The 26,947-nt window shown below is 40.1% G+C and overlaps 2 protein-coding genes across 2 annotated transcripts in view; both read right to left on the bottom strand.

Moving 5' to 3' along the window:
- The window catches only part of LOC129654860 (sperm-associated antigen 17-like), a 330,465-nt gene that overhangs the window by 184,428 nt on the left and 119,090 nt on the right, over nt 1-26,947 (bottom strand). The window lies entirely within an intron of this gene.
- Nucleotides 23,145-26,947, bottom strand: part of LOC129654864 (sperm-associated antigen 17-like) — a 257,575-nt gene continuing 253,772 nt past the window's right edge. The window contains exon 4 of the mRNA XM_055584607.1: nt 23,145-23,394. Within this exon, the coding sequence (XP_055440582.1) occupies nt 23,329-23,394 (66 nt within the window). The 3' untranslated portion in view covers nt 23,145-23,328. The remainder of the gene's footprint in view (nt 23,395-26,947) is intronic.

Below are 26,947 nucleotides of genomic sequence, written 5' to 3'. Positions count from 1 at the left end.
TTAGCAAGTTGGTAGATCCCACTGAGTAGTCATTTGTTCCTATAATGAGGCATTTCTGGGAAGTTCTCTACTGATTGCCAGCCAAAAGTTCTATTTTGCATAATTATTGAGACACAGAAGGGGTTTGTACAGTGGTTAAGAACATGATCTTAGAGTCTGACAGTTCTGGATATAAATCCCAGATCCATCTCCGTTCAGCCACTGGAAATTTACTTAACTTTTCACACCCTCAGTTTTGCCATCTGCAAATTGAGAATAATACTCTGTACCTCATAGAGTCATTTAAAGGATTAAATGATGTAATGAATGTAAACAGCTTAAGTATAGTGCCAAGCAGACAATAATAGCAGCTAATTACTGTTATTAGCTCCTGTAACAGTAGCTATTTGTATTTCAAAGTACTGTTCTATTTTAAATATGTATATTTCTTTACATTTTCCCCAAAGTCTGTAAAAGGTTTCATTAATTAATAGCATCCCAATTAGGAAAGCGCTGCTCTAGTTTACAGATAAACCGCCAAGGAATCATACATGATTTACCCCGAATCACTGAATTTTGTAGCTCTTCAGATCCAACAGTTCTGTTGGTAGTATCCTCATTTCGATTACCCAGCCTCAAAGAATTCCACGCAGTTAGTGAGGCAAGTTATTCCTTTCCGGAAACCACACGGGTCCCTCTAAACTGAGTTTCTGCTCTTCCTCTGTTTGATTTCTTAAAATAGTTTCTGAAGATTTTAACCACAACTGAATCAAAACTAACCAGCCTGTAATTTCCTGGTATGTCCCTATGGCCTTTCTTTTAAAACAAAACACACATACAAAATGGCATTACATTGGCTGGTTTCCAGTGTTTCGGGGTTTTAACTGGAGTAAGCTGGAAAACGTCAATGAAAGTTATCCTAATTTCTCTTTGTCAGTCCTTTGGAGCAGGTTCTGGGCTGTTGGGGCTTCATCATGATATCTTATCAAATTTAGGTGCTTTTAATTTTGAGTTATTTTAAGAAAAGTTTACCAATACCAGCTGTCCATATTCTTAACTGCATGTCTTCCTTCTCTTCAGTTCTAGGACATCGAAAAATAAGGCAACTTGTATTAAGTAGATAAGTCAGAAAGAGAAAGAACTGCTCTGCTTTTATATAAAAGATATGCCAAAAAATATCTAAGAAAATATGGACTGGTTATTTGAATTCACAACTTAAAAGCACAGTTAGAATATATTTGGATCTTTCCCCAAAACTTATCCAAAGGTTCTGACTCAGCTCAGATGTACAGACTACATTTAGTTTGGCTGATTATTTAAATTAGTTAATTTTTTTGTTTGTTTTATAGTCATTTAAATTTTTTCCATGATTAAATGTTTTCTTTTAGCTGAATTCTCAATATATTTTAAATATTTTGATTCACAATGAAGTGTTTTGGCTTTTAAAATGTTTATAATTAATATATAACCTAAAAGTTGTAATTAAAAAGAAGTAAAATTGTGAATAATATTGTAATATTCAGATAATAACTAAATTAAAACCTGGTTCAGAATAGAAACCAATCAATTATTTTAAAATTATAATGAACCTTATGAAAATATATGTCCCTGTAGATTGTTTCTCTAAATGCTTGTTTCCATAAATATTTGTTAAATTAACAATTAACAACAAATTGATAATGATATAACTAAAAATGCACAATAAATGTTCAGATAATGATGTGTGCAAGGAAAATTCAATTTCAAGCAAAACATCCTCCTATTCAGATTTTAAGATAAAATAAAATCTAATTTGGGATTAATTATATGAAAGAATAATATTCAGAAGTTCTGAAATGTTAAAATACATTTCTAGAAATAAAGTATATTTTCTTCATGATATGTATGTTTGGAAATAACCAACAAGATGTTTCCAAACAGATAAAAGTTTCAAAATATATTCAACTTACTACAATTAGAGCCAGGAATTTGTCTCCTAGAGATTCACATGCTAAAGGGTTCTAAACTGTTCTTCTAAGAAATATCTTCCTTGTATTATTTTTTATAATATTAATTATCCAGCATACTTTCTTCATAGACAAAGAAAATGCAATGTTAAGCATAGTCTGAAGTATTATAAATGATTAAAATTAGTGGAATCTAAAATAATGATATTTTTACTGTATCTGGCTATTGGAACTATATTATTAAGCATAGATGGTTAAGACAGAATCAAATATGTAGTGTACATTACATTTTTTTCCACTGGAGAAAAGGGACAGGGACCTAATTATATTACTTTTTTTTGTCCACATAGTCTCCCTAGTATTTTCTATAACTACTGCTATGAATAATTGTCAAGCATTTGTTTTAAAAAATGCAATTCCAAAGATTCAACAAAGAAGAAACAAAACACTCTGGGTTGTACAAGTGTAAACATATAACTAGTATTTGAGAGAAAGAAACTATCTATCTATCTATCATGTTGATGTTAAAAAGCTAAAGAGAGAGTCACTCCTTGCAGGAACCTCAGAATCTCACCAGGGGTTCAGAAAGAAGAAACTGGATCAAGTCCTCTTTTCTTTTTTTCATTTTCTAATCCACAACGTAGTGTCAGTTTTCATGCTTTATACTTATTTTGCTATCTGCTCAATTCCCTGGCTGACAAGCATTAACCTCAATTGTTTTAAGTGACCTGCTGGGCAGCACTGTTGTAATGAACATAGATTATATCACCCCTCTAACAACTCCCTTAGTCTTGCCTTCACTGAGATAGCTTTTCTGGAGAGTACTCCCTTCCTTTCAGTTTTCATCCATTTATTTGGCACTGGCTTGTGTGTTTTCAACTCAGAGATTTTGGGGTTGATGTTTTGGGAATCCAATCTAATGAAGATAGCGATTAGATTATGTAATTGTTGTCTCTTAATTGCTCAAAGAGTTCTCTTATGCATCTATTACTTTCTTATTTTTATAAATCTAAAATTCCTTAAGACTCTTAAATTTTCAACAAGAAGATTATTTCTGTATCTTAAGAATTTCATAGGAAGCCCGTAAGGACCAAACACCTCCACCCCGATTTAGACCTGCGGGTGCTGCCCCACGTCCTCCACCAAAGCCCATGTAAGGATCCAAGTCCTTAAAGACTGAAGAAATATTGGTTTCTCTGAAAAGACAATAAAATGGAAATTATACTTTAAAAAAAAAAAGAATTTCATAACTGCATTATTATTTTGTTCACATTTCAAAGAAATAACAGTGCAGAAATAATTTTATACTGTTAGCTTTAAAAACTTCCTCGGCTTCCAGGATATCCCATTTGTTACTTAAAATTTGTTAACTGAAATCTAAAACCTACTCCTATCACAACTACTGACTTAAAACAGGTAGTAAACAAGAAAATCGACACTCAGCAAGTAACTTACATTTGTAGGTGCTGTGGGAAAGCACAAAGCTAACAGAAGGTGTAAGAATTTTCGGAGGACTCAGAGTCTACTTTTTATAATTCAGATTCCCATGTGACACTGGAATTTTAAAAAGGCAAGAAAAGCTGTTTCTATATTAGTTTCAAAGTTTCCAATTTTTATTCTGCCAAGTCTTAACATCCCTGAGTTCCCTGAGTATTGCTTGAGGTACAAATCTCCTGTACCCGATAGAAAGAGCTTCATATAGATGGAAAACTGTACCATCAACTGTGTCCATATAAGTAGAATTTTTCTGAGAACAATATATATCACCCTAGTAAGAGGCTAAATAGGGAATCTCCTTGAAAAGCATAAAGCCCTTTATTACAAATATAAGGTGGTATTATTTTTTTTTTTTCTGTGATTATCCCGTCAAGAGTTCAGGGCAAATAGGAAAGCCAAATTTGGGGAGGCGGGTGGTCTTACAAAGAGGAAGTAGGTATTATTGGAATGTGTTCACTTTTCTCTTTTTTTCTTCCGTGACTTCGTTTTGCCTCTCCCATTTAGAGGCATAAAGAAACAATTTACTTATAAATGCATTTCATACAAACAAATGCACACATACTTATTACACATGTGCAAACAGAAGCATTTGACTTTCTAAAAATATTTCAGCATAATTTGGAAAATAAGAAAAACATCTCTCATTTTGACAAAGGTTAAATAGCAAATGGGTTTGCAACTGGCATCACTTTGCCAAAAGGACTTTAAAATATATTTTTTTCAGATGAAAAACACAAATCTTTGGAAAACACACAGATTGACATCATATGCAAATGAAAAATCTATATGTGAAGAAATAATCAGGTACATAATATGGGAGTAGAAGTGATGGTTTGCTGCTGAAATATTTAGATTATTAGGAAGGTACAGATGTAGCCTATTATTTTAATAAGTACTCTATTGAATATCATGTAAAATATTTAAAATAGTTAGACCCTGACTTTGCGGGGGTTTCTCACCTTTTTATATTCTCCTGACTCCGTGTCTGTCCTCTGGTTCCTTAATTTGTTCCTAGCATATAAACAGACTACCATAAAAACGACCTCAGCCACATGCCCTGGAATATTGTCGCATTTCAGGGGAACTTACTTTTAATGGGTTTGTCTTTGAGAAAATGTAATTCCTCCACTAGCTCTTTGGATAGACTTTTCCCCTGCAAAGTTGAGGTGACAGTTAAATGTGCTAGGGTAACACTTCGTGGCAGGCTTACGGAGAGAGGAAGTGCCCCAGAGAACCTGGCTGCAGCTCAATCACTCTTGCTGGGTTTAGAAAACCCACCATTGCCCGCCCAGTACCTTCTTCTCGCTTTCCCGTCGCTGCTGGTCTTTTAACTTAATCTGAAGAAGCTGAAATTTCAAGAGTTTCCCTATCAGTGGTAAGGTTAATTTCTCTCCGCTGTCCATAATTGCTTTTGCTGCCGTTAACACCTATGAAGAAACACAATTATTAGGAAAGTGGCATTTTATAACCTTTGGCATGTCTGTCAGTGATGAAAAGACAAAATGGTATTCTGAATTTTGTAATATTTGTCTTACTGCAAAGGTGCCTCAGTGCTGGCCAAAATAATTAGGGGAAAATGCCCCAATGCCATAAAGCGAGGCATTTACCCTCTACTCTAAATATATTGGGTTGTCTGAAAAGGAGCTTTTTCCAATAAGGGCTTCCCATGATGATGCTAGACTCAGACTCCCAAAGAGGGGTGGAGGAAAGACAGGCGGGGCTCGGTGTCAGGATGACCGACGGGTCAGTTTCATGCTACAGAAAGTCTATTGTTTGGCACAGCCAATAGCCCAAACTGTCAAACCTTGACTTATTAGGACGCTATAAATTAAGTAGGGTTTTATAATAATGGAAATGGCTATGTTAGCGGTCTTTTATTTCTTGGTGACCAAAGTCAAATGAAAGATAAAAGCTGTTTGACACAGAGGCGCCATGCGAATGTTGCTCCCCTACCCCCACTCCCTTGCAATTTAATGTTGATCCTGTTGGTATGCAGCCTAATTGGGGTGAAATAAGGTTATTGAGTTTTCTTTGGGTGACGACAGCCACTAGGAACATACAGCTGTATTGTCCAGATGTGTGGCACTGACAGCCTGTTTTATAACTATGCTTTTTACAGCTTGTTTCCCCTAAATTTCACACAACTCTAACATCTGGGCCCTTTTCCTTGGAGCCCTATAACCACTTTATTTACTGCAAAAAAAATAAAATCATGTAAAATATACCATAAAAAGTTGTTACGTGTTTCTCTTTCTTCATGTTGTCTCCCTAATAAAGTTCACCGCGGCCGGAAGCACTGTCACAAACGTAATCTAGTCAAAGTGTTTCTCGACTTTTGTTTTTAAGCAAGCATCAGGTTTATTTATAACCTCGGGATGAATTAGGTGTTACTAAAATGTTCTGACATGTTGCTTTTCTCCCCCCTTGGAGCAATTACTCCTCAGGGCGCATATGGTGTCAATTTCAGAGCCTCCCGTCTCAGACAATGACGGCGCACACTGCATCTCATCAGGCTGCGTCTTGTCTGAGGTTCATACCAGTCCTTGGTCAGGGCTTTCCTGACCGATCCGGTTCCTTAGGACTTTTCACTTTGCCAAGGGAAATAGCTGAAAGGAAGGGAGATGGCTATTTTGCTTCTAACTGCAGATGGCCCTGTGGATTATCATAAGCCAAAATGTAACTGGACCGCCTGGAGACCACGTCGGGGTTTCCTGCCTTGCATCGCAGGAGGGGAAAGCCAGGGGGAGGACTCCTTTAAAGCTGCTGTTTCCAAAAACCAACGGAACAGACCAAATGTCAGAAAGCTTTGCGTGTGTCTAAGCAAACACCCTCCGTGAAACAGAGCTCTTTGCTTTTTATGGCAGTTCTGCTCCTGCTAACACGATTTAGGGAAAGGGACATAATGGCTGTGATTTCTGGGAGCTGGAAAACATAAGGGTACACCTGCAGAATCTCACCATTTAATGATGACCAGACTGGAGAGACAAGGGAATCCTGAGGGGTTGGACAGTTAGTTACACATAAAATGAAAGCAGTCCGATTGGTTCCAGTCTCAAGGGTAGGTGTATCTGGTTTGAAATGGTATGTTTCAATACCAGCTAAACAGTGTGCCGACAATCAGGCTTCTTTGTGACATCTGGTTCAAAATATACAACTCTGAGTTTGTAAGGCTCAGAGCAGTCTAGCATGGGGTGTTTCCCTGTGATACAAATATAATGACAGTGTTGAAGGGAAGTCAACACTGGCCTGGGTCTCTTTTCCTGATGATCTGTGAAAACAGGATATTTACCTACGTCTGGGGTGGTGTGGATGAAGCCTGCCTGGCGTCACAGTGATGGATGGGATGTCTCTGGAATTGCTTTTTATCCCCATGTCCCTATGAATGTTACCTCACGGTGTTAAAATGTACTCAAAGCACAACAAAACTTCCCAAGAGAAAGGTATTTTTCAGGCCATAAATGTTATTTCTGGTTCATCAAAAAACTGTCTGTAGAAAGCTGGATTTAAAACAAAAAGCTGGCAAAGCCTCAGAATAAGAATGATATCCTCCTGTGAAATGGGGAGATGAGGAGCTGCAGGGCACCCGGGTTCTCACGGACACAGAGCCCATCAGAGCAGTGGCAGGGCGAGTCCCAAGGACGCGTCCTCCTCCCTGAACAGGCCCAGTCTGAGGGAGACTCAATGCTGACGCCCACACTCCTGGAGAGGGACACGGCAGTGCACGTGGCCTCATGAGCAATCAGCAAGCTTGTCCTTTCTGAAAGAGATGTGACTCCCACATGTGCCACTGTCTTTCTGTGCTTCCCCCAAAGGGAATGATGATGTGACTCCTGGGGGTAATTAAAGTAACTGAAAGTCTCTTCTGAAAAAAATCTTAGACTGAAAATGTTTATGGTACGTGGGTCATCCCCGGGAGAGGTAGAAACAGAAAATTATTTATAAATGAATTTCTACTGAAAAGTCTTTCTTCTCACACCCCACAGTTCACACTTCCACCCACCAGGAACTGGATCTCAGATGAAAAACAAATCCTTAGAAATCTTTGTCTGAAGGGTACGTCTTTGAAGGAAGAAAAATATATGTGCAGAAGATGTAGATTTTAAAAGGTGGTGCAGTTTCTCGAGTAACGTTTGAGAAAAGCTTCCCTTTCTTGCCTCACTTGTAGTAACTGAAGTAGTAATCAAAATGTCAACCTTTCAGAATTTTAAGAATTTCTTGTCTAGTATCTGGGCTTCCCTGGTAGCTCAGATGGTGAAGAATCTGCCTGCAATTCAGGAGACCTCAGTTCAACCCCTGGGTTGGGAAGATTCCCTGGAGAATGGAATGGCAACCCACTCTAGCATTCTTGCCTGCAGAATTCTGTGGACAGACCACGGGGTAGCAAAGAGTCAGACAAAACTGAATGACTAACACTTGTCCAGTATTTAGTCAATGTGTGTGTGTGTGTATCTGTGTGTCTCTCTGTATGTATATCTGTGTATCTCTGTGTGTATATTTCTGTACGTCTCTGTGTGTGTGTGTGTGTTGGGGAGGTAAGATGGCAAGGGCTGTAGGTCTTGGGAGGATGAGGGATATAAGAGAAAAATGGCACAGTGAGCTGATCAGAGCTGTGGTGTAATTAGACAAAATCCCGTTTCCAGAACTAGGCAGAAAAAGTCCTAAGTGGGTTGAAACCTGGGTACTCATCAAGTCAAAATACCAAACAAATGATCCTGACATGAGTCAGAAACTTAAAATAATGAGTCTTACGGGCAAGTGAGACTTGTTAAATAGAGAAAAACTGCTGCCAGACAAGGCCTGTGTGTGTCTGCTAGACCTACTCAGGCCAGGCCACGGGGCCTGCCAGGGCTGTGGGGGATGTCCAGGTCAAGGTACCCGAGGTGCTCAGTTCTGGAAAAGTCTAGTGGAGGAAATTTAGCTTCAAAGAGTGCAGCTGAGGCAGGCAGACACATCTGTGTTTTACTGTGTGAAGGTCTGATTTTGAAGGTAGATGCCCTTTGTCTTCTAGGAAGTTTGTGATTCTGAGCACACTAAGAAATAAAAGCATTTCACTCTATATCACTGGCCTGCCTCAAAGATTTATGTCGTATTTACTGTCTAATGATCTGATCCAACAAAAACATACCAAATGAGCCAAATTCTTTGCTTGCCTGGGGATCAGGCCCACCTACAGCCCTCTCCCCCGCTCTTCATCCCGCCCTGAGGATCCTCCCCACATTAGTAGTAAGCACGGCATCAGTCTGGACAACACTTAGAACTGCTCCAAAGGTTCCCAGGGGAACTGAATGTATGCATGTGTGCAAATGTATGTGTGTATAGATGATAGATAGATAGATAGGACTTCTATGGGGTCTGCAGATCTGCTGCCTGGCTTCCCTGGTGTGCTTATGGAACAGCTTGCATTGTAGCTTAACTTGCTGCATGTTCAATCCAGGTGAGTTCTAAGGAAGGGTAAGACTTTGGATCTGCATTTCTCTTGCCTGGAGCAAGCCATGGGAAGGAGGTGGTGGGGAAGAGGGAAAGGTGCTTATGTTGGCAGAGAAGGGAGGGGTGATGAGAGGGGCATAAGGTGAGGGAAGACTTTCCCTGCAAGAGTTCCAAATAGTCACCCTTTCTCCTAAAAATCTCTTGGTTTCTGGGTCTTCTTTGAGTGTCCGTGGTATTTGTTAGAGTAGCTGTAAAAATGCATAAGACATGATTTCACATTTAACCCATTATTCCTGCATCAGTGATTTAGGGTTGGTTTGGAGATGTAAAAGACCTCAGCAAACAGGAACAGAATCCATAAACCTGACTCAGTCCAGACTAGCCCAGGGCTGAGCAAATACGTCTTTAACATGCTAATTTTATTTGTTCATTTGTTTTTTCATTCATTCATTCATTTGGTATCACATTCTCTTGTTTCTCTCATTTCTTTAATACATGACTAAGTATAACACTTCCTTATCATGGTACGAAGTCCAAACAGTACCAGAAGGACATACAGTGGGAAAAACATGAAAAACATGCTTCCCCAATCTCCTCCATTCCATTGACCAATTCTTGTCTTAAAATAATTTCCTATGCAAATATAGACATACATCTTTTTATATTTTAATACAAATAGTATCACACTTTAATATTGTCAGGTGGTTTGTGTTTTTACATCCACAGGTAGCCAGGACAGCTTTCTAGGCTGACATATATTGTTCGCATATGCATTTTTAAATTATTGGCGTAAACCTCTATTGTATGGGTGTTTGGTCATTTACTCAATCAGTTCCCAACTGATGGACATTTTGGTAATTTCAGGGTTTTTTGTTTTTTTTTTCTATTAAGCTCATGTATATTTTAAATATTTATTGATACTTCCAAATTGACCTCTGAAAAGTTAGCAGCATTCTTGTTTTCACCACTGTATGAAAGGATATGCTCCCACACGGGCCCTGTTAACTGGATATTCTCCAACTTTTGTCCATATTCATGCTGACAGGTCTGTGATTGTGGAAAGGTTCTTTATCTGTACTGTACGACAGGGGAGCCACCAGCCACTGACTGTTATTGAGCACTTGAATATTGCTAGTGTGACTGAGCGGAGAAGACGATGGCACCCCACTCCAGTACTCTTGTCTGGAAAATCCCTTGGACAGAGGAACCTGGTAGGCTGCAGTCCATAGGGTCGCTATGAGTCGGACATGACTGAGCGACTTCATTTTCACTTTTCACTTTCATGCATTGGAGAAGGAAATGGCAACCCACTCCTGTGTTCTTGCCTGGAGAATCCCAGGGATGGGGGAGCTTGGTGGGCTGCCATCTCTGGGTTCACACAGAGTCAGACACGACTGAAGCGACTTAGCAGCAGCAGTGTGACTGAGGAACTGAATTTTTAATTTTATTTAAAACTAAAATGTAAATAGCCACATGTAACTCGGGGCTTCTGTTTTGGTCAGGACATGTCTGTGCTGCAATAAAAAGTGGAAAAATTACTATTTCATTTAAAATTATGATTATTTAAGACAACAAGGATTTATTGTATAAGCACAGGGAAATATATTTAACATTATTATGACCTACACTAGAAAATTATATATATATATATGTATAACTGAATCACTTTACTGTACACCTGAAACTAATACAATATTGTAAATCAACTATACTTCAATAAATAAAATAATGTTTATTTAATCATCCGACCACTTTGTCCCTTTGATTTTACCCTTAAAACTGAAAGAAAAGATATTCTTATGGCACCATACTTGGCAAAGTTGATTAATGTAGGAATACTCATATGCATTATTAAATATAATGGTACACTCAGATAGTACCCAGTGAAAGGTAATGGAAATTTATGACTTCCAGGCTAAGATATTTTTTTCTGCTCATTTAAGAAATACGCCCTTGAACAGGTGAGGATAAACGGGACTTGCCTGAGGCATAATTTAGAAAGATACAGAGTGCTTTTTTGCTGTCTAAATCACTCCTGCCACTACAACAGAAAAGATTTAACTTAGTAACTCACTCTGAATGAATTTTACTATACCAGTGTGTAAGCTGTATTATAAGGTTTTATCCTTTAGTTATAGAATGAAAGGGACTAGCAACTGATGATATAATTTCAAGCAAGAAGTAATAGGTGTGACAACTGAGAATTTAGGGTGGGAGGTGACTACTATCTTTCACCTGAAAGCCTGAAATGCCTGAGGCTGACTCTGAAGATGAATATAGTTTCGCTTTTGTGCCCCCAGAAGACCGCAGTGTGACAGCAGCCTTCCGGCCATGACTAGCTTCTCCTGCACCCACCTCACGTTTCACTGCCTAGAGTTCTTACACTCCATGACTAGGTCTGCAGGGGAAGAACTGTGCAGGGAAAATGGAAATAACCTTGGGAGCAGGGTCAGAGGAGGAGCATCTGAGAGGATGAGAGGGTGGGTGGGGCAGAAAACCAGCAAGGCAGCAGCTCTGTGCTGTGGGGAAGAATACAGGCAAGGAAACTGCTCTGGGAAGTAAGACCTGGGACTTGTCTGTGTGTGATTGCGTCTCCGTGTGTGTGCACATGTGGTGTGTGTATGCATGTACCTGTGCCTGAATGTATCCGTGGGCATGTCTGTGTATGTGTATATGCATGTCTGCACAAGTATGTGTGCTTATGTGTTCAGCTGCCTTTGGGGATGGTCAAGACCATTAAAAGATAGTTTGTAAAAACACTGGCAAAACTGAGACAGCAGATATGAAGAATTGGTAACAAGAGAAAACTAACATCTTTAATTGGCACCTTAAAAGTAATACTGTTGATTATTTACCATTTCTAGCTAATTATCCTGCAGAACACAAGTTCTTATGTTTATCAACAACACATGTCAGAATATATATCTATATTTTCATCAAAGTAAAGTGTAACTTTATGTGCCATCTTCAAAGTTTCAGTTCAGTTCAGTCGCTTAGTTGTGTCCGACTCTTTGTGAGCCCATGAATCGCAGCACGCCAGGCCTCCCTGTCGATCACCATCTCCTGGAGTTCACTCAAACTCATGTCCATTGATTCAGTGATGCCATCCAGCCATCTCATCCTCTGTCGTCCCCTTCTCCTCCTGTCCTCAATCCCTCTCAGCATCAGAGTCTTTTCCAATGAGCCAACTCTTTGCATGAGGTGGCCAAAGTACTGGAGTTTCAGCTTCAGCATCATTCCTTCCAAAGAACACCCAGGACTGATCTCCTTTAGAATGGACTGGTTGGATCTCCTTGCAGTCCAAGGGACTCTCAAGAGTCTTCTCCAACACCACAGTTCAAAAGCATCAATTCTTTAGTGCTCAGCTTTCTTCACAGTCCAGCTCTCACATCCATACATGACTACTGGAAAAACCATAGCCTTGACTAGACAGACCTTTGTTGGCAAAGTAATGTCTCTGCTTTTTAATATGCCATCTAGGTTGGTCATAATTTTCCTGTCAAGGAGTAAGCATCTTTTAATTTCATGGCTGCAATCACCATCTGCAGTGATTTTGGAGCCCCAAAAAATAAAGTCTGACACTGTTTCCACTGTTTCCCCATCTATTTGCCATGAAGTGATGGGACCAGATGCCATGATCTTTGTTTTCTGAATGTTGAGCTTTAAGCCAACTTTTTCACTCTCCTCTTTCACTTTCATCAAGAGGCTTTTGAGTTCCTCTTCACTTTCTGCCATAAGTGTGGTGTCATCTGCATATCTGAGGTTATTGATATTTCTCCTGGCAATCTAGATTTCAGCTTGTGCTTCTTCCAGCCCAGTGTTTCTCATGATGTACTCTGCATAGAAGTTAAATAAGCAGGGTGACAATATACAGCCTTGACATACTCCTTTTCCTATTTGGAACCAGTCTGCTGTTCCATGTGCAGTTCTAACTGTTGCTTCCTGACCTGCATACAGGTTTCTCAAGAGGCAGGTCAAAGTTTGCTGCTTATGTATTCTGCTTTTGTCTTATATATGCTATGCGTGTTTTCCACATATGAGTGTTCATTCACTCAGTTGTGTCTGTCTCTTTGCAAACCTATGGACTGTAGCCCACCAGGCTCCTTTGTCCATGGGATTTTCCCAAGTGAGAATACTGGAGTGGGTTGCTGTTTCTTACTCCAGGGGATCTTTCCAACCCAGGGATCAAACCCATGTCTCCTGCATTGGCAGGTGAATACTTTACCACTGAGCCACCTGGGAAGCCCTATATATGCTATATATACTTATAAAATGACAAAGTCAGAGGACATACTGTCCCAGTGTAAGTGTGTACATATGTGTGTGTTTTTCACAAAACTTTCAATGTTTAGAGTGAAAGGTGGGTGAAAGGTGAGTGAAAGTGAAAAGTGGGACTGATTCTAAATATTTGATGAAAAGGATGGATGAGCAGGTGATTTCAAATAACTGAAAAGAGCCACTTATATAGAGATTCTCTCATAGGAAAAGATTCCTGTTGGGAATTTAGGTCCTTGGGTTCAAGGGATGATAAACCAGCTGCTGAAGCCACAACTGCACATGGGCAGCATAGTAGAGAAGCACAGGCTACGTTTGTATTCCAGTCTTCTCAAATAGTACCACTGGGTAGCCTTGAAAAAGTTCCCTAATGCCTTTAAACCTCAGCTTTTTAAGCTACATCCGGGTTTCTCAACGGTGGCACTATTGCCAGGTAATTCTTCACTGCAGGAGGTTTTTGTGTGCACTGGAGGCTGTTTTTTCCACATCCTCTGGCTACCCCAATGGTGACAAGCAAAGTTATATCCAGAGATTGCCAAATTTCCCCAGGGAACAAAACCATCCCTGGTTGAGAGCCACGGATGTACACAAAGAGGATATGAACAGTGCTTATTTCACAAGACTATACTGAGAGTTGAATGCAATAGTGCACAGAAAGGCCTAGCAAGACTTAGGTGAATGATATACACACAGAAAACTCTTACTAAAATGAGCTCTTACTGTTCTTACGCTTGCATCCAGAGCAGGATTAGAATTCTTGAAGACCTTTCAGTTCAGGTTGGGGGAGAGAGAAAAGGAGCGGAGCAATGTGCATTTGGGCAGGCAGAAGGGGACCTTAATCTGTTACCAGATGGTGGCAACCTGGATGTGCCTTTCACTTAACCCTTTCTCTGTTCTGACAAGGACAGGTCAAGGTCCATGTAGAGAAAGCGGAGATAAAAGCAAAAGGTGTAAAAATAGATTTCATCATGGTGCATAATGGGAGTGTATAATGGGAGAGGGGAGAGAAGGAGGAAGTCTGCTATTCTTAATTTCTTCTAAAACTAGAGGGAGGAATGATCCGAGTGTTCTGCAACTCCTCCGCTTCCTTTCTGTTCCCCCCACTCTCTTCCCTCCTTCATTCCTCCTGCGTTTACCGAGTGCCAACTTCATTGCATTACTTGATCCTTTATGTGTCAAGTCTATCCAGCTCACATTCTTTAAGTAATGAATAATTTCCAATGAGGCATAATTGGAAAAACAGCTGGAAGGAGCAGGGTTAGTAGTGAGAGACGGCAATGGGGAGAGACAGAGAAAGAGGAAAGAAAAGGAAGAGGAATGACTGAAAAATATTTTCTCACTTTGAGCAGAGGAAAAGAAAATAATCAAGCGATACGAAGCTGTCCCTACATAAATTTCAAGGTGACGGAAGATCTAGGTTCCATATAGATCATCCTGCCTGTCTCACAACTGGAACGTTATGAAAGGGCTCAGACCACAGCTTAGTGAGAAGTTCTTAATGATGATAAATATCCAGAGCAGGTGACTCCTGGATCATTTTCAGCTGTCCATAATTAAACTGGTATCCATCTCTCGACAATGTCAGGGCTGTAAAATAATTCCAGTCATTGGACCCCTTACATCTGTGCTGAAATGAAATAATATTTGGCAGTAACAAGGAGTCACTGAAACTAAATAAACAATCCCTTTCAAGACTACATAAAAGTCGGTAACATAATAACATTTGACAGGGATTAAGACCTCTTTGGGGCCTAAGGAAGTGTCAGAAGCAGGAATAACAAATACATGGACGGTAGAACAGATCTATGCTCTAACAGACACGTATAATTTGAAATGTGATGAATTTCCCAAGAGAGATGTGTATTTGGAACACCTACTTTGCACATGTCAGAAAGCACAGGACTTATCTTAGAAGCCTTTGTTGGGGTTACTCTTCCACAGAAGGACAAAAGCAAAGCTTCCCCTTTTCATTAAGGAGTGTTTGGGTTTTTGTATATTTGCACAATATATACAGGCTCATGAAACTGAATGTGATAACATGGGGAAGGATGGTGAGAAGTTCAGATATATATTAGCTTCAGGTATGTATTACTAACATATGAAACTATTACCTTGGTAATTTTTCTTTTTTAGATCAAGTGTTTTTTCCTCAGTCCCAAGATGCCCCCACCCCTCTGATGTCATTCTTGGTTCTTCCAGCTTGTAGTGAAAGCTTCAACTGAACAACCTTCTGATTTTTTGAACCTTCCCTAAGGGAGTCAGCTCTCTTGTATCGGAGTTACTTGTGTCCAGGGTTTGTAATCTCTAGGAGCTTGGAAGGGCAGATCCTGATCTGATTTATCTTTCTCCACCCCTACACAGAATCTTATGCATATGTCGTTCAATAATTTTAAAATGGGTCTTTGGAGTTATTTCTTCCTTGATTTGAAGGTAGGTGTTTTCAAATGTTCATAGCTACTGTCATAAAGCTCCACGAGTAGACTGCAAGTATCATAGGTTCCCAGGCAGAGTAACACACAGATGGTTACACAGCATACACTATGTGCCAGATAAGGATTGTTCCAACAGTAGCACTAAAATAATTTAAGGATTGCACTTTAGATGGGCTTCACAGGTGGTGCTGGTGGTACAGAACCTGCCTGCCAATGCAGAAGATATAGGAGATGTGGGTTTGATCCCTGGACCAGGAAGATTCCCTGGAGGAGGGCATGGTAACCTACCCCAGTGTTCTTGCCTGGAGAATCCTGTGGACAGAGGAGCCTGGTGGGCTACAGTCCATAGGGTCGCAAAGAGTCGGACATGACTGAAGCGACTTAGCATGCATGCACTTTAGATAGTCTAACATTTAATTCTCACTTTCCCTTTGAGGTGGTGACTCATCATCCCATTTTACAGATAAAGAAACTGAGGCCTGGCAATCACATAAGTAGTGGCTGTGGGATTTGAACTCAGGTTACCTGGATCCAAGGTCCTGTTCTTCATTACCACATTCTGTGGCCTCACAGAAGCCTTTTTACCCTGGAGCTGGAGTCACTGAGCTCCCATCTAGTATCCCAGCCCCTCCCCCATCTCTATACCCAGTCCCCATCTTAGCTGGAGGGCTGTAGAGTTTTGTAACTTTTTTTTTTTTTTTTAGTTTAAATACTCTTGACTCTCTTACTCATTTTGTCTTTACCTGGTGCCTCCACTCTAAAGAGCTGTATTTCTTTTTTTCCCCTGAGACCTACTGGGAATCTGAGACTGGGAACCCTCAGTCCTAAAATAGCTCCGAAGGGTGGCAGACCATGCTATTTTGGGATAAGAATTATTTTGAACTAAAGATACTTGAAAAACAGATCCCTCTGGGGACTTGCTGTTCCAGGGGAGGATCCCTGTGCACTAGAAATAATCCTAAACTCCCTGGTCCAGGATTGTTTCAGGATGAGCTTGTGACCTACTTCAGCCCAATGGGATACGAGTGGTTTCCTGGGGTGGCCAGATCCTACCTCCTCAGTCATGACAGAGCTTTGGGAGAAGGCTGCAGCCATCCCACCTCCCTGGGAAATGGGTCGCCACACAGATGGGGGAAGGGTCATTCCTCATATACACAGGAAGTGGGGTTTAAGCCCATGGGCTAAAGCTGACCCCCAAACCTGTCTAGACTTCTAGTTATACAAGCTAGTACACTCCCTTTTGTTTAAGCCAATTATAATTTTTTTTTTCTTGTGAAGTTAGAAGTAAGGTGACCAACCTGGTACTGATATGGCATGAAATTCGTGCCTTCAAATTAACAGAGACTTAAAACACACACACACACACACACACACACACACACACACAGTGATTATAAGGTGTGTCTCTGTATATTCAGCTTTCAGCCTTGTTAGACTGTCATTTGCTTCTAGTGCTGGAGGCATGTAGGCTGGTCAGAGGTGTTCTAATTTGCTCAGAGGCTATAGACCAAGAAGTGGACAGGCAAGCAGTACCATCTGCCTTGACGAGCAAGGGAATGAGCAAAGCATGAACATTCTCTGGCCCTTCTCAGATTACTGTTACTTTGGCAGAACTCAACAGATTGGAGGATGTAAGTATCCTAATTGCTTTGATGGTACTTCTGTCCCTCCAACTCCATTAGTACCTGGTACAAGTGCTCAGAATGAAAGAATGGATGGATAGATGAACACTGAACAACGGAGAATGTGAGGAGGGGAGAGAATAAGTGGGTCCATTGTACAGTTCTGGGTGGGTGGTAAGCGCGAGGCAGAGTATAGACAGAGACAGTTCATCCTCGAGAAGGATGGCCTCTTTCCTGACCCTGTGAATAGCATGTGGACACAGGTGAGACTGTATGTCTTCAAGCGCAGGCTCGGAAGTACCTGGATGCTTGTTGAGAAGGTGTGTTCCTGGACTTGTCTGAAGATGCCCCTGATCCCCATCACTGGCTGAGATCTCAAATAGGTATTTTTAAATGAGCTCTCCAGGTGATTCTGAGTCTCCCCACTTTGAGGACCACTGACACAAGATGGCAAGAAGAGGTTAGAAATTGGAAAGACTCACCCCAAAGACCTTCCTGCAGAAACATTCCCAGATCCCCGTCTGACACTGTTCTCCCTGGCCCCACTCCCCAGCCCTTGTTCATATTTTCAACCAGGCTCCTCCTGCAGCTGTGCCTTTAGTAGCAGTCTTGCCTGTGAGTCCTTCTTGTGCAATGGACCTGGAGCTTGGGCAGGGCTCTGATGATGGCTTCCTTCTTTTTGTATCCCTCACAGCATCTAAAATCTGCTTTGAAATCATTTAAAGCAAATATTCCCTGTTCTGAATTTAGACAACAGCGGGTCTCCTCCCATTATCACAAGAAATCTGAAAATGACATTACATAATCATTTTGCTTTAATGAATTCCATAATTACAAAGCACAGCCAATAAAAATATGATTAAGCATTCAATCTTAACAAGTTTTGTATATCAAATAGATTAAGATAAAAAATACAATGTTGCAGAGGGTGTGATTAAATTGGAACTGTTAGAAGGAATGGGAATTGGCACAAATTTGTCTCAAATGCATTCTGACAATGTGTGTCAAGAGTCTTACAAAGATTTACATACTTTGATTCAGTAATTCTACTTCTTGAAATGTTCCATAAGGAAATAATCAGGGTCCTAACTATTTGTAAACAGTCTAAATTTAGCAAAAGGAAGAGTGGTTAAATGAATTATTGAATAGGCTTTCTATTAATATTATGTAGATACTGGATATGGTTTTAGAAAGAGGCTAATGTCATAATATGTGAAAAGGATATGATAGAAAGCATAGTAAATTCCTATTTTTTTAAACCAGTATACATCTCTGAATGGTGGAGTAGTCTACAGATACTTAAGTACTTACTACTATATGGGCTATGCTCTTTCTACGTTTCCCAAATTTTCTACAGTTACCATGTGTTACTTTCACAATAAAACAGCTAATAAATAAAATATACAATGTAAATGCTATATAGACTTTGTAACAGTGCCACCCCTCCATCCTCTTGCATAATTTTTCCAGCACACTGATTCTAGTGTCTTTACCTCTCACATTACTTTCCAGCCCACTATTCTTCAAAGGCTTCCATACTGAAAGGATAAAGTTTTCACTCCTTAGCAGGTCACACCAAGTCCCTGATGACCTGGCCCTGACACACCAGCCTCGTGCCTAGCTGCTGCTTCCACTTTCCCTCCTATCCTTCCGGGATACCCACTATGTGGAGTTTGTTGATTATGCTATGCTGTGTATATATCTGCCTGATTTTGCCTGGGCTGATTCCTGTGCCTAGAATTTCCCTTCCTCCTTCATTACTTCATAAATTCCCCATTCAGCTTTCTAGCCATTTTCCTAAAACCTTTCCTCCAAAACTTTCAAAAGATTTAGGCATTGCTCTCTGCACTCAATGCACTTTCAATAACTTCTTTGTTATCACATGGTAATAGAACTGCTCATTTCCATCTCCATCTTTTGGGTTAAAGGGTGAAATTAACTTTGTGATGGACAGATGGTAAACAGCCAATATGATACATGCTGAATGAAAGAATCAGCATACAAATCACACAGCCCTTCACTCACATCGTGTGGGTTGTCCTTGTATAAGGGCACCCTGCAACAGCCAGTGTGTCTGACATCCAGCCAGCCCTCCTCTCGCCAAGCCAGGGTGCTCAGAAGCTGGGAAAGCACTTGGAGCCAGTTCACTAATTGAGAAAGTGACTGGTGTCAGGGGAAGGGCCTGATATGCCAGAGACTCATTCCACAGACCCATTGCACAAACATTTACAGTGTCCTGCCAAAGTGTGAAAATCAGTGGCTTCAGTTTCCAAATGCAGCCCTGGGCATGTGCAAGACTATCCACCAGGAGGGCAAAAAAATTAGAACCTCTGATGACATTTGCCTTTATTTTTGTCCTTTTTAATCCTTTTTTTTTTTTATAATGTTCTATGATATTTGTAATTCATATTCTTGTACATACCCCTCTCTCTGTATACACACACAACATCCATGGAAAAAAATGCTGTTTTTTTTTTTTTTTTTTTTTTTAACTGATGGGATATGTGATGAAAATAACTTGGGATTGCTAGCCTAGAGCACTGGGGTTTAGTAATGAATAACACATGTCCTCTAATGCTTATGCTGTTCACTATGAAGCAGGGGGAGACAGATAAAAACAAACAACCACAATACAACACAGCAAGATGAACTTTGCCTACAGGAATCCAAGGAGATTTCACAAAAGAGATGGCATTTGAACAGGGTTATTTGGCTGTGAAATGGGAACATCTAAGTCTAAATTCTACATAATTCTATTTAACGGGGTGCACTTGGTGAAGAAGGAGTGTAAACTGAATTAAGTGCAAGATGGCTGAAGAAGAACGAGCTAGAGCTGTGAAAAACTGGCTTCATCACCCACAGTGATGGAGATGTGTGTGTTTGCTTATGGAGCAAGGTAGGTGTGGCTTGATACAGACATTCTAGATTTATAGTCACTTTGTCATGCCTGATCAAGTTCTACCCTGATTTTTTATCTATTCAAATTTTCTAGAGAAAATCCTAAGTTAATATCTGCCAATTCATATTTTTATTTTTCCTGTATAATTGGTTTATTACATTTTACAACTTTGTGCAGAGGGGTCAGTATTCTAAGAAGGGAATGTCTTTAGCCCTGGAAATGACGTGAATGACAAAGCCTAACTCAAATGTCTGAAGCCAAATGCATGCCCTCAGAAGCCTGTGTTTGGCACAGTCCTTTTAGAAACTTTAAGACCAGGGAGAAACACTTTCTCAGTAGGGACACTAGGGAAAACTCCGAGAGCTGGCTCTTTTGTTCAGATGAATTACTAAGCTGGTTAAATTTAACTGTTAGCTCCTTGACTGTAGAGACTATGTCTCAAAGAGCTTGAAGTAACAGGGTGAACCCTGAATTTGGAGTCTAGGTTCCAACATGGGGCTCTGACATTACCAGCTGTGGGCACAGGGCAAGTCTCTTAACCTCTGTGAAACTCTTGGCTCATTTGCTACTGGAGAATAATAAAAGGTAAGTCAGCCTTATAATACTGTTGTGATCAAATCTGACATTGTGTGTGAAACTATTTTATACTCTCAAAGGCATCTTCCAAATGTGAATTGTTGTTATTATTATTGTTAATAAGGTCCCAATAAAAAGCACTGCATGTTTATAAAAAGCCATGTTCCATAAAATATTGATTTAAAAAAGACTGACTGAATGAATGTGGAAGAGGTTTAGTTTTAACAAACTCGCTCAGTGGTGATGCAGAAATTATTTCTGGGGACTCACATCCTTACCCAAAGCCTGGGATCCTGTTAACTCCTTCCCCCACTGTCCCTGCACAACTGAAAATCCCCTCAAGGGCCCAGCCTTTACTTCTGATAAATAAATGCATGCTGCTAGGAAAATGGTATAATGGGTTAACATTCTGAAAAGGCAGTTTCATTTCATCTGAACCAAGGTTTTACGGACACTATGCCTGAACTCAGGCGTTGCGGGGGCTGTTTTTGGACAGGCAGGACTTCCAGCACCTCTTAAATCACATCACAGGGCAACTGCCCGCTCCACCTACACACAGGGCGGGCCTGCATACATAAAACAGGACTCGCAAACCTCTACCATCTGATGACTCACCCTTGTCTCTGCTCTCAGAAAGTACCATACACAGACTTTACCAGTCCAATTCATTTTCCTTTGCTTGCTCCAAAAAGGGGAGAAAATATGTGTGTGTGTGTATGTGTGTGTGTGTGTGAGTGTGTATGCATTTGTTCCTCCAATGACTGAGGAATCCTGAAATGAACCTCTATGGGAAACCCCTGACAATGCTCTGTGGATGGTTTTGTACAGGGGATTGAAACAAGTTGGCAGAAAGAAGAATTCTTTCTGCATAATTCAAAGCAGACATTTTATGAGAGGAGAAGCAAATCAGAAATTTGCTGTCAGTCCTTGAAGTTTTAGTAGTTACAAAAAGTAATATATTAGCCCCTTGCATTAAATCCAGATAGGATCTATCCTTTTTCCCCCCCTCTCAATAATATTCCTAAAATGAATCCTTGAGAATGTAATACAAGACTAGCTCCTCATAAATTAGTAGGACTCAGCAGTGGTGGCCTGTGACTAGGTTACATGTTATTAGCCTGTGCTCTGTCTCTCTGCAGCTCCAGCAATAAATGGAAGAATAATACTGTAAGAGTTGAGAATAACTAAACTAATTATGCATTCCTATCATCTTCAATATCATCTAATTAAATATTTCCCAATGAGTGAGTGAGCCCAGACTGAGTTTGTCTTTTTCATATAAAGACTTGATTAAGGCTAGCACAAATAATAATAAATTTGTTCATTTGGGAATGTTTGATGAAGCACACGGTACTCTGCCGGGTATTCTATTGGCCTTGCTCATGATAAGCACTCTATAGATTTCAAATGGTAATGAGCATTGTTATCCAAATAAGGATGAAGTTGAAAGACACAATTTTAAAGGACTAGATTTATTGAACAATTTCACCTTTTCCAGGAAAGAATTTTTGTAGGACTGGTTTTCTATTTTTCAAACCTTTAAACTTGTAATTATGTATTTAAATATATTTTTGAAGCAATATAGAAATTATATTTTAGATAACTTACATGATCAGGATACTTAATCGGTTTTGAGTGTTTTGGGGTTTTTTGGCTAGTCATGTTTGTGAAATAGAAGAATGGATGGATTTTAATATATAAATAGCTATCTGAAATCCACTTATTTAAAATTAATATTCTTTGAGTTAATATGTGCAGTTGCTTTTCAGTAAATACAAATGAATTTCTATTAGTCTATTCTATCATCTTTAGTTTGGTATTTGTTCCTTTCCTTGCTACCAAGGATCCAGGAGAGAGAATTTCAGAAATAGAGGTCACACTAAAAATATGTAGAAGCATGAAAATTGTTACCATACTTCAGTTCCAGCTACACATTCTCCGCCTCTAAGGAATCAAGGCTGTCTGTATCTTTGGTGCATCTTTGACTATTTTGGTGACTGCTCCGCCCCTCCCTCTTTCGTCTTTCCAACATACCCTGTCTGGGGACCATTACCCTTTTGGCTGAAAGTCGTGAACAATAAGTGAGGTCAGCCACAGGTCTCAATGAATAACAGATTCTATTATAGCCAGGGATTAAATCTATAACTTGTACATCAGACTTGCTACAAGGTATTAAAATGTCATGAAATAGCAAGAAACAAACATATTGTTTACAACATGATGGACTACCAGCTCTTGAGGGAAGAGCCCAGGCCTAATTTGCCATTTATCCAGACTGTAATAGACACTCTGTAAATGTCTGCTGCATGAGGACTGAGCTGGGATGAATATCTACCATCATCTTCAGTCTAGGGAGATGCAAAAGGAAGGAAACATGAAATGGGCTTAGAGGACTCTAGGGTCTTATTTTATTCAAATTTTTCGGACCTATATTTATAGCAAGAAGAAATATTTACAACACAAACCACATACATACACACAGTTGCCACCAACTAAATATCTGTGTAAACCGCTAGGCTGTTACCCACAGTTAGAAAACCACTGTGTGGGATACGGAACCAAAAAAAAAAGAGGAAATGGAAGGGACCAAAGCCTCTAGTACCCAGGAAATATTCCTGAACGACTGCTGTTGAAATGGTCCATTGTGTCTTATTTGTGCCTTCCAATAACTCTCACTAGTCCTTCATTAACGAGTTGGTTTCTTCAGACCACAAACACCTCTTCAGTGAATCAGCGCTGTGCTAGACAGGCAAAGATACAAAGAATGAAAAAGACTAAAAAAGCTGACTTCCTCTTTGTCTTCTCCTCTATAACATCTCTCAGACACATAAAATTTACTCCAAACTGTACTTCCACACTTTCCCCAAACTTAATCTTTTTCAATTTTTTATATTGAAGAAGATATTTTTACTCAGCTTCTCAGTTCTGGGCTTTGAAATCACCCCAACATCTTCTTCTCCCTCCCGCCTCCCATCTCAGGGACCCATCCTGCAGATTCTTCCTCCTTAATATACTCTTGGCCCAGATGACTGAAGTGACTTAGCAGCAGCAGCAGCAGATGGTAAAGAATCTGCCTGCAACGCGGGAGACCTGGGTTCAAACCCTGAGTCGGGAAGATCCCCTGGAGACAAGGACCTATCAATTCCTTCAGATTCAGCCTCTGCCCACTTCTCTATCACACTTTCTCTCTTTAATGAAATTCTAAGCACACTGGCTTTTCTTATTCCTCTGAGAGGCTGACATTGTTCCCTTCCTGCCTCCAATTCTTTGCACAAGCTGTTCCCTCGGCCTGAATAATTTTCCCTGACTCTTATCACTTGGCTCTTTTTCATCTTTCAGTTTATCTCCAAACACTCAGTTGAAAGTATTTTTCCATGTAATTCCTTCTGATGTAAAGCAAGTATTGCAACTTATGATAGTGTATGTATTTGTTTGTTTATTTGATTTTTGCTTAATCTCTCCTTTCCCATTCAAAAGTAAATTCTCTGAGGGCAGGAAATTATATCCGTTTTATACATTAAGATACACTCAACCATAGATTTGGTACATGATAGACCTTGAAATGGGCTTCCCTGCTGGCTCAGATGGTCAAGAATCTGCCTGCAATACAGGATATCCAGGTTTGATCCCTGGGTTGGGAAGATCCCCTCGAGAAGGGAATGGCTACCCACTCCAGTATTCTTGCCTGGAGAATTCCATGGACACAGGATCCTGGCAGGCTACAGTCCATGGGGTTGAAAAGAGTTGGACATGACTGAGCAAATAACACTACTACTACTGGAAATTCAAATATTTGTGCAATGCATAAAATAAAGCATTTCTTAAACCTTAATTATCACTTGATCATTTAGCCAAAGCTGTGTCCCTGTGTACCACTGACTGAGTGGATAAATAAAATGTGGTAAATACATACAATGGAGTATTACTCAGCCTTAAAAAAGAAGGAAATTCACATTTGCTACAATATGGATGAACCTTGAAGACACAATGCTTAGTGAAATGAGCCAGTCCCTAAAGGTGAAAACAATCATACTATATGATTCTACCTATATGAGGTATCTAGAGTTGTCTAATTTTTAGAAAAAGAAGATAGAAGAATGATGATTATCAGGAGCTGGAGGTGGGAAGTGAGGAGGTGTTTACTGAATACAGAGTTTCAGTTTTATCAAGATGAAAAAGTCATGAAGGTTTCCTTCACAGCAGTGCAAATATACTTAATACTACTGAACTGTACACTTAGAAATAGTTGAGATGGTAAGTTTTATGTATTTTTTACCACACAAAAATTAAAAATCCCTGTTTATAGGTATTTCAATTCTTTCATGTTTTCTGGAATACAAAACTGCAACAATCACTAAAACCGAGGACAGAAATTAAAAATAATAATAACAGCTAACCCTTATTGGATCATTATTCTAGATCAAGCACTATGCTATTTTCTATTTCCTGTTTCATTTAATCATCATTACAGCTTTATGAGGTAGACAGCATCATCCATGCTGAGTTTACAAAGAGAAAACTGAAGTACAGCAGAGTTATATAATTTGTCCAAGATTACATAGCTAATGAGTAGTAGAACCTGCATATGGGCCCATGCAGTCTGGTTTGGATCAGTGCATCTAACTCCTGGGTACAGGGCTCATCAAACTAGTAAGAGACACTCTGGAGATGAATTTAAGCTCTCAGTCATTGGTTTGTGTTAAGTCGCTAAGTCATGTCTAACTCTGCAATCCCATGGACCGCCACACATCAGGCTTCCCTGTACTTCACTATCTCCTGGAGTTTGCTCAAACTCATGTCCACTGAGTTGGTTGGATGCCATCCAACCAACTCATCCTCTGTCGCCCCCTCTCCTCCTGCCCTCAGTCTTTCCCGACTCATTTTCTAATGAGTCGGCCCTTTGCATCAGGTGACCAAAGTATTAGAGCTTCAGTTTCAGCAGATACATCTTTTTTCTACACTTTCATCTCTGACAAATTTGCACTACATTCTCTCATTTCCCATCTTTCCTTCTTTCTTCCAAGGAAAAGACTCAGTCGCCTTAACCATATAAATCTTAGTTGTAAGAATTAAAAATTTCTCTTGATCCAAACATTTGAGCAGAAGCCACTCATCAACATGGCTCAAAATAACTAAAATTTTTCAGCACCTTCATTATCTGCTAGTATATCTTCATTGTTTTTGCCTGAGTAGTAGGAAAAGTAATAAACACAGAACTACTTAGAGGTTAATTCTCATTACTGACAGGAGCTTGTATTCAAGAAATGTGCAATCGCAACTACCCCTTGTAGAATCTAAACTAATTTCAATTTTTGTGTAAGACAAGCAGAAGGAACAAAAAGAAAGTGAAATCGCTCAGTCATGTCCGACTCTTTGTGACCCCATGGACTGTAGCCCACCAGGTTCCTCCATCCATGGGATTTTCCAAGCAAGAGTACTGGAGTGGGTTGCCATTTTCTTCTCCAGGGGATCTCCCCAACCCAGGGCTTGAACTCGGATCTCCTGAACTGCAGGCAGGTGCTTTACTGTCTGAGCCATCAGGGAAGGAAAAAAGGCTTCCAAATTAATGAGGTACTTAACCTGCCTGAGTTTCACTTTCATCATTTTCTCATTATCTCCTGGCAAGTTGTTGAGAAGATTAGGTTAGTTAATAGATACTAAACACCTAGCACACAATGCTTGGTACAAATTAAGTGTTTGATGGACAGTAACTACTATTACCATACATAAAGGGGGTTTACTGGCAGTCTTAGATACAAGAATCGGATGAGGTTGTCTTTATGATTCCTTCTCCAGTATCCTTCCAATCATGGTAGGCATGTAGTGTAACATGTTGGAGAGGCTCCAAACCCACCCGAGCAAGAGCAATGATGGCCACTCTTTGCCGCTTGAACCTCGCTTTATTATTGTGGCTGCTCCTCCACTAATATCTGTGCCCTGGAATCCTTGATTGGATTCCTGCCTTGCCCAGCAGTTCTCCCACTGACCAAGGTCCTAACCAGCACCCCAATCCTCACACATGTGCATTTCGTGCTGATGGCTCCCAGGGTCCTCAACTTTGGGTACCACCTGCCTCCTTCTTGACTTCTGACTACTTGCTACATAGGCCTGGCCAGCTGCCTGGGCCGCGGGGTGGGAGAGAGCTGGGGGCACGAATTGGATGTCTTTGCTTGAGTTGTGCTTTGTTTTGAAAACAGAACTTCAGGTTTCTGATGTGAGAAGCAGACATATTTTCACCCCAGGAGCACTGACCTTCTGCTCCTCAGTTACCAGCTTGGCCTACCTTCTCTGCTG

The sequence above is a fragment of the Bubalus kerabau genome, chromosome 6, assembly GCF_029407905.1.
Source record: "Bubalus kerabau isolate K-KA32 ecotype Philippines breed swamp buffalo chromosome 6, PCC_UOA_SB_1v2, whole genome shotgun sequence".
Classification (NCBI taxonomy): domain Eukaryota; kingdom Metazoa; phylum Chordata; class Mammalia; order Artiodactyla; family Bovidae; genus Bubalus; species Bubalus kerabau.
This window is presented reverse-complemented; position numbering and strand designations above follow the sequence as displayed.